General features: G+C 39.4%; 1 protein-coding gene across 1 annotated transcript in view; it reads left to right on the top strand.

The window, feature by feature from the left end:
• The window catches only part of LOC124605216 (heat shock 70 kDa protein 4), a 73,083-nt gene that overhangs the window by 26,419 nt on the left and 33,588 nt on the right, over window positions 1-13,076 (top strand). Inside the window, exon 7 of the mRNA XM_047136762.1 lies at window positions 264-519. Within this exon, the coding sequence (XP_046992718.1) occupies window positions 264-519 (256 nt within the window). The remainder of the gene's footprint in view (window positions 1-263; window positions 520-13,076) is intronic.

Below are 13,076 nucleotides of genomic sequence, written 5' to 3'. Positions count from 1 at the left end.
TCATAATTTTATCCTCATCACCGGCGCGCAAGTAGCCCAATGTGACATAAAATGAAATAAGACTTTAATTTGGCAGCCGAACTTCTCCAACTAGGGGCCTCCCGGCCGATGATGCCATATGCTCATTTCCATTTTTTCCGTAAAAGGAAGAGACCACGGCCAAATACCTTGGCTAATTAAAATACTATTATTTGGATTGTTTGCAGTAGGGTTGGAAAATGCTATTCGCACCTTAATATTCGTTATTTCTCTCTTTCCTATAGGTCTGCGACTTGATGAAATACATTCCGTTGAAATTGTTGGTGGGTCTAGCCGCATCCCTGCAATTAAACACCTTATAGAGACTGTTTTTGGCAAGTTACCAAGTACAACTCTTAATCAAGATGAAGCTGTAGCAAGAGGCTGTGCTCTACAGTGTGCTATGCTTTCACCAGCTATTAGAGTGAGAGAATTTAGTGTTACTGATATCCAGACCTATCCCATTAAACTAGTGTGGGATGCATCAATGGGTGAAGATGGGTAAGTACATCATTTTTAATTTTTGCATTTTGGTAATGTTTTAAAATTAAAAATCATAAGCTAAAATATGGCCACAAATATTTTATATTTTGTTAAAGATGTAGGAGCCTGTTTTACTAATGCCAATGCTGTGCTGTGACCTATCTCTAATATTTTTTTCTGGGATTTAATTACGTGTTTAGTCGTCACATTTATCACTTGTGTATTCTTATTATTTTAGTTAGCAGAAAATCAACATTGTAACCAAAATACCCATGCACGTGCTTGTTTGCTTGCCTAACTACTTTCTTGTTACTGTATGAAACAGTTTTTATAGTTTTAATGTTTATTATTATTATTATTATTATTTCCTCAAGTCAGTTATGCTGTTAACAATAATTGAGAATGCTACTGCTTGTCAGTTTTCTGCTGTTGCCCATGACAATTGAAAAGTTGACAGTTGGCTGTGTATTCGATAACTCACCATTTTCACCTCTCTCTCTAAATAGATGTGAGCATTAACTACGTGAGGTAGTATAGAACGGTTGTGGCATTTGTATTATTTTTGGCACATTGACAGTTTCTACCACCGCAAATGGATGATACTATAGCTACTTATGACTTCGCAAATGCCCAAAATTGCTGATGCTCAAGGAGGTCAAAGGGCTCAAATGTTTAAGATTCTTTCCAGAATCGGCAGGAGAATTGTTCCATGTGTCTGAAAAAGAGCTTAAAATGGCTGTCAGAACTTACACACAGAACTATCATCCTAAATCAGTCATCTGTATTTGCGACAGGCTTCTAATTATTTTCAGACTTCAAATGTAACAACTTGTCTGAAACAAAAGTGCGGATTCTGAAAATTGGCAGAAGACGACACAGAGCATGCACAATTTCTTAAGTGTTATAGATACAGGCAATAGGTCTCTGAAAGGTTACTGGTACAGTACCACACACAAGTATGTAAAAGAAAATGTATGCATATGAGGTATCTAGACAGGTTTTCAATTGGATCCAAAATTTCTTCACAGGCAAAACCCAACATCTTGTCCCTTAAGAATAGTTTCTACAGACCGAGAAGTATCTGATGTGCACTTGGGGGTGTGTAATAGGTTGTTCGCTACACATATTACACATTAATAATTTAATGTGTAGTATTATGTGTAAATTCAGCCCATTGGTAAATAATGTGATAATCTATGTGGCTGTTGTTATTCTATAAATCTGTCCCCCCTTCCCCCTCTCTTGTAGGGCCAATTTGTTGTTTCCACTTTCTGCATAAAATATTAACAACGCAGTTGAACATCAGGAACCACATTAGTAATAAGTGTTATAATTTTTGACTTAAGGGTTGAGTTGCGATATCAGGCAAAAATGTGGGCGTAACAGTGGATACAAGTGTGATGTAAAACAGACATATTGGCTAAATTGTCGGAATGTCTTTCGTGGATTGGTAGAATATTAGGAACTAACAGTTTGTCTAAGAGGGAGGTCACTTGCAAAACAATTAACCTTTCCATACTGAAATACTGCTCAATTTTAATAAGATTCTTATCATATTAGAATAGGGGAAAAACAGATATATGAAGGAGGGTGGTGTGATTGGTTACAGGCATTTGCTTTGTGTTCTTGGTATCCTGGAACCTTCATGTGTTGTATAAATGACATTATTTCTACATATGGATAAGGACAAGGTAGCTTGTTCCTTATATTTTTATTTTTCAAGGCTGGTATTTAGATACATGCTCAGGCAGGCATAACAAAAATACTGTTGTGTATGAGCTTTCAGCCAAAGCCTTCTTCAGAAAGAAAAGAAAGGGTGAGTGGAAAGGAGATGAGTGGAGAAGAGGAAGAAACTGCAGAGAGCAGATACAGTGGGATTGAGGGGACATGAATGGGAGGAGGTAATAGGACAGAGGCAGTGGAAACAGTTGGGTGGAGGGTGTGGGGCACTAGGTTACAGTAGTTTGAGCCCGAGACGATATGTGGAGCTGAGACACTGTTGTACAGAGCTCTGTGTAGTTCAGAAAAGCTGGTGATACAGTGAGGATGCAGATGGCCCGGCCTGTGAAGCAGCCATTAAAATAGGGAATGCTATGTTCAGCTGCATGTTGTGCCACAGGGTAGTCTACTTTGCTCTTGCTCACAATTTGAAAGTGGCCGTTCATCGTGGTCGACAGTTGGTTGACTGTCATATTAATTTATAAAGCTGTGCAATGATTGGAGCAGAACTGGTATATTACACGGCTGCTTTCACGGGTAGCGCATCCTATGAATAAGCCTGTGACGGAGCTAGAGGTGCTGTATGGGTGGTTAGGGCAGTCAGCTGGGTCTTTCACAGGGATATGATCTCTGTGCCAAAAGGTTGGGATTTCGAGTTTAAAAGGGATGGACTAGGATGTCGTAGAGGTAGTAGCAGAACACTGTGTTAGGATGGTTGGGAATGATCTAAATGTCCCTAAATTCAGTGTGATGATAGGTAATCATAGCCCCCAGGAGGGATGTTGTTAAGTTGTATGGGATGATGAAGGGGTGCTCTTTTATATCGTGATGTGAGGGATGTGGCATGGGAAGTTGGTTTGAGACTAGGTCTGGGGGATAGTCCCTGTCTGTGAAGGCCTTGGGGGTGAGACCTTCAGCATGCTGGGTAAGATGAGGTCGTGAAGAAAGGAATGAGGATAGGGTGTATTAGACCTGGGTCCAGATCACGAAGATATCAGCAAAGAACTTGAACCAGACCCAGGGATTTGAGAAGCTAGAGGGAGTTTGTTTTAGACGGCCCTGAGTACAGGTTGGTATGTGAGTGTGCCATGCAGATGCCCATTGCTGTGCTGCATATTTTTTTACATACCTTCCGTAGGAGAAAAAGTTGTGTGTTAGGATAAAGTGAGTAAGATATACGAGGAATGAAGTAGTGGGTTTGGGGTCTATAAGATGTTGGGAGAGGTAGTGTACAATGGCAGAAAGTCCATGGACGTGAGGGATGTTGGTATAGAGAAGTGGCACCAACAGTAGGTATCGAGTTAAAGGGGATGGGGATGATGGAGAGTTGGTGACGGAAGTTCTTAGTATCTTTGGTGTGGTGCAGTTGGTTGGAGATGTTGGTCAACAAGGGTGGAAATTCTTTCGGCAGAAGAAAGGTAGCCAACTACAAAGGAGTGTCAAAGATTGGTGGATTTGGAATAGGCTCTTTCTAGAAAAGTATGTAGGTGAAGGAGTTGGACAATTGACGGAGGCCTTCCGCCAAGTAGTCAAAGATTTATAACGATAATGATGGAACCTTCATATGCAAATGGAATGATTGGGTCCGGATTTGTTTTGAAACTGTGTATGGCTGTCCTCCTTTCTGCTGAATGGTTGGTGTTCTTATGAAGGGAAGGATTGTGAATCAAAGTTGGAGGTAAAGAATTCCTGGGAGGCTATGAGGTGGATCATGGTTGGATGGTGGTATGAACTGAGAGAGGAAGAGTTCTATATTGGGATAGGTTGGCTTTGATTGTAGGGATTGGTGGCAAAGAAGCGTTTCCATTGCAGGGCCTGGGAAAGGAGAGGAGGTCCAACCTATAAGCTATGCCAGATTAATCCCAGTTCAGAAGTCCAACATAACCTCCAATCCCTGCTTAAAACTTAGGCCCTACCCAGTACCCCTCCTCTGAATCCATTTCCCTCCTCATCCCTGTGACGCCCCACATATCCTCCTCCTACATGCTCCCCAAAATCCAAAAACTTAACAATCCTGGATGCCCGTTGTATCAGTTTATTGTGCATCTACTGAAAGAATATCGGCCTTCATTGGCCAACACCTCCAACCTATTACCTGAACCTTAAGTCTCCCACATCAGCACCAACCAGTTGCTTCTCTGATTCTCCACTGTCTCCACTCCGTAACCTCCTAGATTAAGTTTCCCAATTTCCTACACTCCAAACCCACTACCTCATTCCTCATATACCACTTTGTCAACTGTTTTCAGGGCTGCCTAGAGCAAATCACCATAGCTTCCCCAATCCCTGGTCTGGTTAAATTTCATTGATATATTCATGATCTGGACTCAGAGCCAGGGCATCCTCATTCCTTCACAACCTTACCACTTTGCCTTCCATCCACTTCACCGGGTCTTCCTCAACCTAACGTACCACCTTCCTCACTATTGACCTTCATCTCTCTGATGTCTCCATCCACACCTCTGTCCACATTAAACCAATACCACCACAGAGTGAGAGTGGAACAAATGAACCACGTACTTCGTGAGGGCTTTGATAACCTATCATCATACCCTGAAATTATGTACATCCTACCCAAAGTCTTTCCCGCTTCTCCTAAACTGGCATTAAGTCGCTCACCCTATCCCCACATCATCCTAGTCCAACCCTATGTCACTCCCCCCCCCCCAACCACTTACCACAAGGATGATATCCCTGTGAAAGATAAAGGTGAAGACCTGCCCGATCCACCCACCCAGCACAGCACTTCCCATTCCAGTCCTTCCTATCCTACACCATCAAGAACCAGGTCACCTGTGAAAGCAGCTGTATCATATACTAGTCTGCTGTCCACCAGTATGAATGGCCACTGCCAAACTGCGGGCCAAGAGCAAAGTGGACCATCATGTAGCACAACGTTTAGCTGAACATAACTTGTTGGATTTCAATGGCTGCTTCACAACCTGGGCCATCTGGATGCTCCCCTCCATCACCAGCTTTTCTGAACTGTGCAACACGTTTCTATGCTCCTGAAATTATCCTAGCCTCAACCTATGGTAATCTAGTGTCCCCACACCCTTCGTCCAATTGTCTCAACCACCTGTATTCTACCAACAACTAATTTGTGTCCTCTCACCCTCACTGCACGCTGCTCTTTGGCAGTGCACTCACTGATCCCTTCCCTTCTCTGCTCCTCACCTTTCCCCTCTCCCCTCCCCTCCCCTCCCCTCCCCCACAGCCTCCAGATGCTGTGTGTCACAGCCTTGTACTGCCACTTCTAATCCCTGCATACTCCACCAGGCACTGCTGATTCCTCTTCCCCCCACTCGTATCCTGCTGTTCCTTTGCCTTCCCTCCTGGCTATGGATGGTAGCTTGTATTCGAAATGTTTGTTGCTTTCTGCATACCTGCCTAGTTTTCCCAGAAGATTTCCGGATTTTGGGGTAGTCTCACGCTTTTCCGGGTGAACATTTTTTTTAATGTATGTATTTTTTTTTATGTATGAATTTTTTTTTTCTTCCCAGATTTTCAACTCCCGGGCATGTTCCTGCTCTCTGCATTCTTATTGATTTCAGTTTGGACTGTTAATAATAGCTGCTATTCTGAGAAGCAAGTGTTTGAAATTCGACTGACAGTCGACTGCTAATATTATTGATAATCTGCTCTCTCAGAATATTGCTGTGCTTTTGTCATTAACTCTGTGTGTCTGAAACACCACTGGTGAAACTTGATTGAACATTCTATCGATAATCTCATCTCATAGATTATCACTGTATTCTCTTTGTGCTTCGATTGTATGTTGGTTAGGAAAGCTTTGTTTATGCTTGCTTTTATGTGGTGTTTGCTGTTTGATCTAGTATTATGCAGTTGTGTGATGAATTTTTGTGTGAATTAGTGTTTTCGTGATGAGTTTAACTAAGAAACGACATCATCAGTCTTTCAGGGATGCATATTCTGCTGAATTTCAGTGTATTATGTGATCGCAGAAAGGTGAAACATTCGCATTCTGTTCCATGTGTTAATGTGATATAAGCATTGCTTACGGAGGAATCGCTGAATTAATAAGTCTTATTAAATCCATTAAACATATCTTCAATATGGAAATGAAGGATAGTAGTGGGAAAATTAATTCACTTTTTACCACTCCTGGAGCTGACCTTGATGTAATAAGAGCATAATGTTTGTACTCTTCATTTTTAATTGATCATAATATTCAGTTAGCTGTTGCTGTTCATACTGGTGCTGTTTTTAAGAAAATGTTCTCTGATTCGGAAAACGCAAAAAGGTACAGTTGTGGTCATACAAAGACTTCACGTATTTTGAAAGAAATGGCTACAGATTCAAGAAATGAACTCATTAGTTGCATGCAACCTGAACCATTTACTTTGGCTGCAGATGGGAGCAATGACTGTGATGCTAAGCTTTATCCCTTAGCTGTCACCTGTTTTGAGGAAAAGCAGCAAAAGACTATTACTTAGGTGCTGTCTGTCCCAGACTTGGTGGTTGATTCAATGGGACATAAATTGGGAATTTAATTTAACAGTCGGAGTATTACAAAATACCAATTGATAATTATGTAATGTTCTGTTCAGACAATGCTCCAATCATGATTGGAAAGAAAAATTGAATAACTGATGTTTTAAGGGAAGCACAGCTGTATGCCTTTGTGCTGGGTTGCTTATGTCATTTGATTAACTTTGCTGATGATGAAGGTGCAAGCAGTTTGCCTGTTAAAATTGATGAACTTTTAATCAACATTGTCTATTGTTTAGAAAAGAGTTGCAAGAGAAAGGAAAGGCTTAAAAAGTTCCAAGAGCTCCCCGGCATGGAAACTATTTAGAAGATATTAAACTTGTCTGCACAAGATGGCTATCTTTAGGAAAGTGTCTGCAGAGACTGTTGGAGCAGAGGGATCCATTAGCTGGGTTATTTGAAGATGAGGTGCATGTTAGTGCTCAGTGTGCATCAAGAAGCTTAACATGATTTGCAATCCCAAAACCTGAGCTTCGTGGTTCTAAAGACCATGGAAAGAGGAAGGCTATAGAGTCATCAGGATTGGTTGCCCCAAAGAGATTTGCATCTGCCACAAAATCTGACACTCCTGTCCTGAAGAACAACATTATTCAAACCCGTGAAGCAAAAACTGTTTATTTGCCTCTTCAGGCTTAAACAAGGCATACTGTGCTTTTGTATATACTGCCATTCCTATATTTGAGAATCTCAGTCCTGCACTTCAGAGTGCTTCCCCTTAAATTCATAAACTGTGAGAACTAATGACTAAGCTATTACAGCTGCTTCTCTCCAGGTTTGTTAAATCTAAAGTTATAGAAAGTTCAGTGCCATCTCCTTGAGAATCCGAGAGGCAATGATAATCTAGTTATTGGTGTTCAGACAATGAATTTGGTGAAGAAACTTAACGATAAAGACAAATAGACGTTATTTTCGTCTGTCAGGGCTTATTTCTTCTCTGTGTGTGATTATATGATAAACAAGTTTCCGCTCAGTGATGAAGTACTGAAGCATGCAAAGGTAGCAGAAGTTCCCAAAATCGAGAATGCCAAGGTTTCTTCTGTAGAATTTCTTCTAGAAAGGTGTCCATCATTGCTGCCAAGGAAGGGAAGTGAGTCACAGGGTGTCTACGACCCGGGACAACCGGGAGATCCGGGAAAAACCCGGGAATTTTTTCATCCGGGAGAAAATTGGGAAAAACCCGGGAATATTTTTGAGTTCCGGGAATTTTTCGTTGTTCTAGTTTTCAGTTAAATTTTTGTGATTTTGACTGGTGAGAACCAATACTCCAACAAAAAAATTTACTGTATCACACTTCTGCAGAATAATACTGCAGCAGCAAAACATGAACGAGAGAAAAAAACAAAAATAAAACTTAAGTCACAAAGAAAATGCGCCATATACAACAACAAAACACAGTGCTCATACAAGCGTCTGCCAACAGCAAAGTGTGTGAAAGGCTTTAGGAAGACTGTGCAGTGCTTCTGAACAACAAATTGCCTCCAATGAGCGTGATGTGACAGTTTTTTACATTAGATTCGTTTTAATGCAAGATCTTTTAATGTTTCACACGTACGAACATGCGGGCTTCCTGCTCCATCGTAGCTGCGCAAGTGCAGTGACGCCTATTATCTGGCGCTCTCTGACAACTGCTGAAACATACCTTTCTAATAGGTCACGGAAAAATATTGCGAATATTGCTTTGAAAAGCGTTACTTTCAAAGTAAATTTCCTTTTATGTTAGATAAACTATGTGAGAGAGTGTACGATGAATTTCTTAAATCACAGAGCGTTTGAGTCTCATTTAAAAATCAACTCTTTGGGGACGACCATATGAAGAATTTCGAGCCCAGAAGATCAGACATTTACGTCGTTATTAAAAAATTTTACTTGCACATTTATGTGATGTATGACGCGCAAAAAAGATCAACAATATGTGTGGAAGCTTAGCTTCTCTTGCAGCTTATTAATCCTAGAGACCAATATTATATGTGATAGCTTTGCTTTTCTTGTACCAACAATTGTACATTAATTCAAGCCATTAATTTTTCTTATTTGTGTGTTCGCGCTACTTAACGGAAATATGCTGTGTATATGTTGCTGCACCTCAAAGATCTTTCAAAAACGTGTGTGTCCCCCCCCCCCCAGTTTCATCTTTCAAAGTGCCGGGAAATTCTATGCCGGTGTATAAAACCTTAAACCATAAAAGGATTGATAAGTGCTGAGAAAAAGTGTACTGTCACTTAACAAGGAGAAAGTGTATTTTCACCTGGGAGAAAGTGTATTTTCAACCGGGAAATCCGGGAATTATTTTTCCTTGTCCATGCAGACACCCTGGAGTCAGCTGAGGACACAATGAATGTGCTTCAGAGCCCATTTGGACTTTACAGGTTGATGACTCTGCCACTGTTGAGAGCGAGAACTTGACAGATGAAACCAAATGGGCTCATTTGATGAGCATTCATGGAGCTGATGGTGTACCGAAGTACAACAGGTTATCCAGGCTAAAGCTTTCTGCTCAGACTCTACTGCTCAGCAATGCTGAGTGTGAGCGTGTGTTCAGCTTGGTGAAGAAGAATCGCAATCAGTTTAGGTCCTCCATGTTGAATGAAGCACTAGGATCCATTTCTGTTTTGAATACAAGAAGCAGTGGTCTACATTAAATGAATAGCTTTTCTTCAGAATTTCTGAAGAAACCGAAGAAAGTTGCTCATCTTAGTCTCTCCTCTGTAACATGTGATGGAATATAGCCAGTGTTCTGCGAACTTGGAAAATGTTGTAAATAAGTGCAAATAAATGTCCAATTTAGTAGTTTTGACACTGCCGTTCATATCGTGGCTTGCAAGATCAAGTGCAGAAAAGCTCATCTTTTTGTAGCGTGTGAACACTCATCAGCAAGTAACTTGTAAGTACCTAATTTCAGTGTTTGAAAATAGTGATCATAAAATGTAGGCTACATTATGTGTGTTAACATTATTTGTGATCTCCTTCTGTGTAGTCTTTTTTCACTATTGTTGAACACCTTGCAACGCATGCACACGTTAAATGTTTGCGATTTGGGATCTTACTGGCTTTCTGTTTAGGGAAGTTGGCAGGTATGTTTCTGGCTGGAGAGGTAGGGGTGGGGTTAACATATTCCCCCCCCCCCCCCCCCCCCTTCTGAAAAAGGCTTTGGCTGAAAGTTTAGTGTGTACTGTCTTTTCATTGCACCTCTCTGCAACTAAATGTGTCTTCTTTACGATAAGTAGCAGTATTGCTGTATAATACGCAAAATATATAGCGCACACATAGCGTTATTCATAATAATACGAGGGCATGCTGAAAACCTGATAAAATTAATACATCATCTCCATAAACGTATGGTAAAAAAAAAGTAGTACATAAAAAAATACAGCTGCTGATGATGAGCATATAAATCTGTACAGTCGTGGGGAAAAACAAAAAAAGCAGCCTTGTTGTATTTACATGGCTAGTAACAAAATTACTAAAAAATCTTAACTGGTTTACATTTGAAGAAATTGCTTTAAAAGTGTATTCTCCAGTCTTCGACAGAGATATGTCATATTGAGTGTTATATTGACATCAGTGCAAAATTACTTACCTCCTAAAACTTTTTGACGTATTTTTCTATGGTGTGGTTCTTGAAGTAGTGAAATACGTCTACAAATTTTTTGAAGTTTTTGAAATCTTTGTAGACTTATTTTCCATATTAGTTGGAGTTCCAAAATTCCTACACTTTAAAGGTAATACTAAATTTTCTTAGACATTAGTTTTTATCTCCGTGTGACAGTTTCGTGTAACTTCAGTTAAAGTTGTTTGGTGAGGAAAGAAAGTTAAAAAGAAGTGTTATACAGTGGTTTCCTGGCCCTATTTATCCTTGCTTCCTCCTATGCACTACAGTAATGAAGCAATTCTGTACCCCTAATAGACAGTCACAGTTTTAAACAATTTTAAGTGAAGCTATGTAATATTAATGATGCAATCAAACTTTAAGTAACTTATTTTGATGCACTACATAATGTAATTTATGTTGCTGAAACTGAAGAAATATGATGACAAGCGTGTGAATAGCAGCCTAGAAATCATTGACTTGAAAGGGCTTACACTTAAAAAGACATAATGTTAAGGAATTACAGATTTCAAATCAGATAATTTTTTGCTTATTGGCATTTCCCTCAAAGGCTATGAATTGTGAAGGGCACATGAAGTACCTACTGCGCTTATTTTTCATATAACATGTACCTATCAGTGTTTTAATTTTATACTTACTATCTAACCTCTCCCCTTACCCTGGCATGTAGACTGCCCAGTCTTCGCTTTTTTTAACAAGGGAAACTTATCATTGTTGCTTGCTATAATACTGATTTATTGCGGATGATTTTGAAAGAGGATTAACAGTCTCTTATTAGTTTTGCCATGAAGTGCAGGTGGTTGCAAGCAGTTTCAGTCTACCAGCAAGATTGAAACCTATTATCTAAAATTGTGAAATTGGTGCAGTAGTCGCATTAGTGATCAGTTCCCATTTCATATACCTTTCCTACTAGTTTCCAGATAATAGTCATTGTCACAAAACTTCATGAGGTACATACCGTGCATAGCTTCCTGTGTGTGTGTAAGGGGGGGCGGGGGGCCTTAAAATTCACAGTATTTGTTTCTGTATGCAAGAATCTATTGAATTTCGACCTCATTAAGCAAGGAAGATACTGTTCAGAACACTTCATCCACAAACAGTAATAGTGTTACAAATAAATTGTGTACCACCTGCACTTCAAGTTATTTTTCCATACTTTAGTAGTTTAATGTGTGCAAATTGGAGTGTATATTTGCCTCAGAATTTGCTAGTTGAAAGCTGACACACAATATGATATCAGTTAGTGCTTTTCCAACCAACACTTTTATCAAACTCGTAAATTTATAGATCAGATATAAAGCTCTGTACTCAGATGTTCCATTTCTTGATTACCTAGGAATTTCTCAAATACTTTATTTCTTAGCTCGGAACATCTTTACTACAGCATAAAGAACTGCTTTAATTTTCAGTAGTGTACCTGAAGACACGGAAAATGTATTGCCAGTAAAACGTAGGCGCCTGCGTAGTATCTGGAATCGTTTCAAGGTCACCATGTTTGATTATTTTTCTCAGCGTGTGGCTAGTACCCAGAAGTAAGTATGCGAAGAAATGCTTGACAGTGTTAGATTTGAGCTCTCGGTTTTGCATATCAGTTAAAATTTTTATGCAGAGCACATTATTGTATTATGATTTTTATTCTTTGTGTAATTAACTGTGGTTATACAACCATTTCTAATTAAAATGGAAACAGTCGTCTTCAGTGTTGTACTAAAGACGGTAGATCTTGCAAATGATTTGCTGCACTTAATGCACCTTTTAGTGTGACACAATAAAGTGAATCTACTGGAAGTGCTTTATAATGAATAGTTTTAGTGTCTTCCCTAAGCAGTTACAATATTGACAATGATGGGTGATAAAAAAATCTTTACTTAGGGGACCAGATTGCCAATCACCTTTAAGATGAAATTGAGAGCAGACAGGTAAATAAGTGTGTGTGTGTGTGTGTGTGTGTGTGTGTGTGTGTGTGTGCGTAAGGGGAGGATGTTTCCAGTAAGCCGCTCTAAAATAATAGTCATCACAAACTTTCATCACTCTGGCCACCATTAACCATTCCATTTTGAAGGTAACTGATGGTCCATCCTTGCGACTGTTCTTTACTCTATACTGAGCACTATTGTTTTAGTAAATTATTTTTTTTAATCTGGTTCAGCACAGCACACATTGGCATTCCAAACTTACTGTGCCCAATACATAGAATTTTTTGTAGAGAAAAGTTAAACTATGTATAAAATGTAGCACTCTTCTTAAATATAGTTGTGTGATTACTGTTGTTCATATATTTGTAGCAGGCCATATTTTCTTGTTGTCAACTTGAGTCAAAGAAAAAAATTAGATTTGAGTATGATGTTTGGTCACAATGCCCCAGTCATGTCATTTTTACCTTCTCTAAGCTCCAAACTCTCTTTTGTGTTGGAGCATCTCAAGTAAATTATTTGAAGTGACTTTGATGATGAGTGAACCTACTGGTTTGGTAATAGGAAATTTGATTGTTGTGATATTGTAAAAAGGGGAGGCAGGTTGCCTATAAATACACATCAATTGCTACAAAAATATATTTATTCACTGCATGTATATTGTAAACGTTGCTTTACAGGTGTGAAATTATTTGGTCCAAAATTCTGGATTTTGATAGAAATAGACAAAATCACACCAAATATGTGGCTGTAGTTTAGATAAATGTGTACTATTATTGAGTATTAAGATAAGAAATCAGACAATGGAAAATCCAGGTTGGAAT

Source organism: Schistocerca americana, chromosome 3 (genome assembly GCF_021461395.2).
Source record: "Schistocerca americana isolate TAMUIC-IGC-003095 chromosome 3, iqSchAmer2.1, whole genome shotgun sequence".
Lineage (NCBI taxonomy): Eukaryota > Metazoa > Arthropoda > Insecta > Orthoptera > Acrididae > Schistocerca > Schistocerca americana.
Note: the sequence above shows the minus strand (reverse complement) of the source record. Positions and strands in the feature narration are given on the sequence as shown.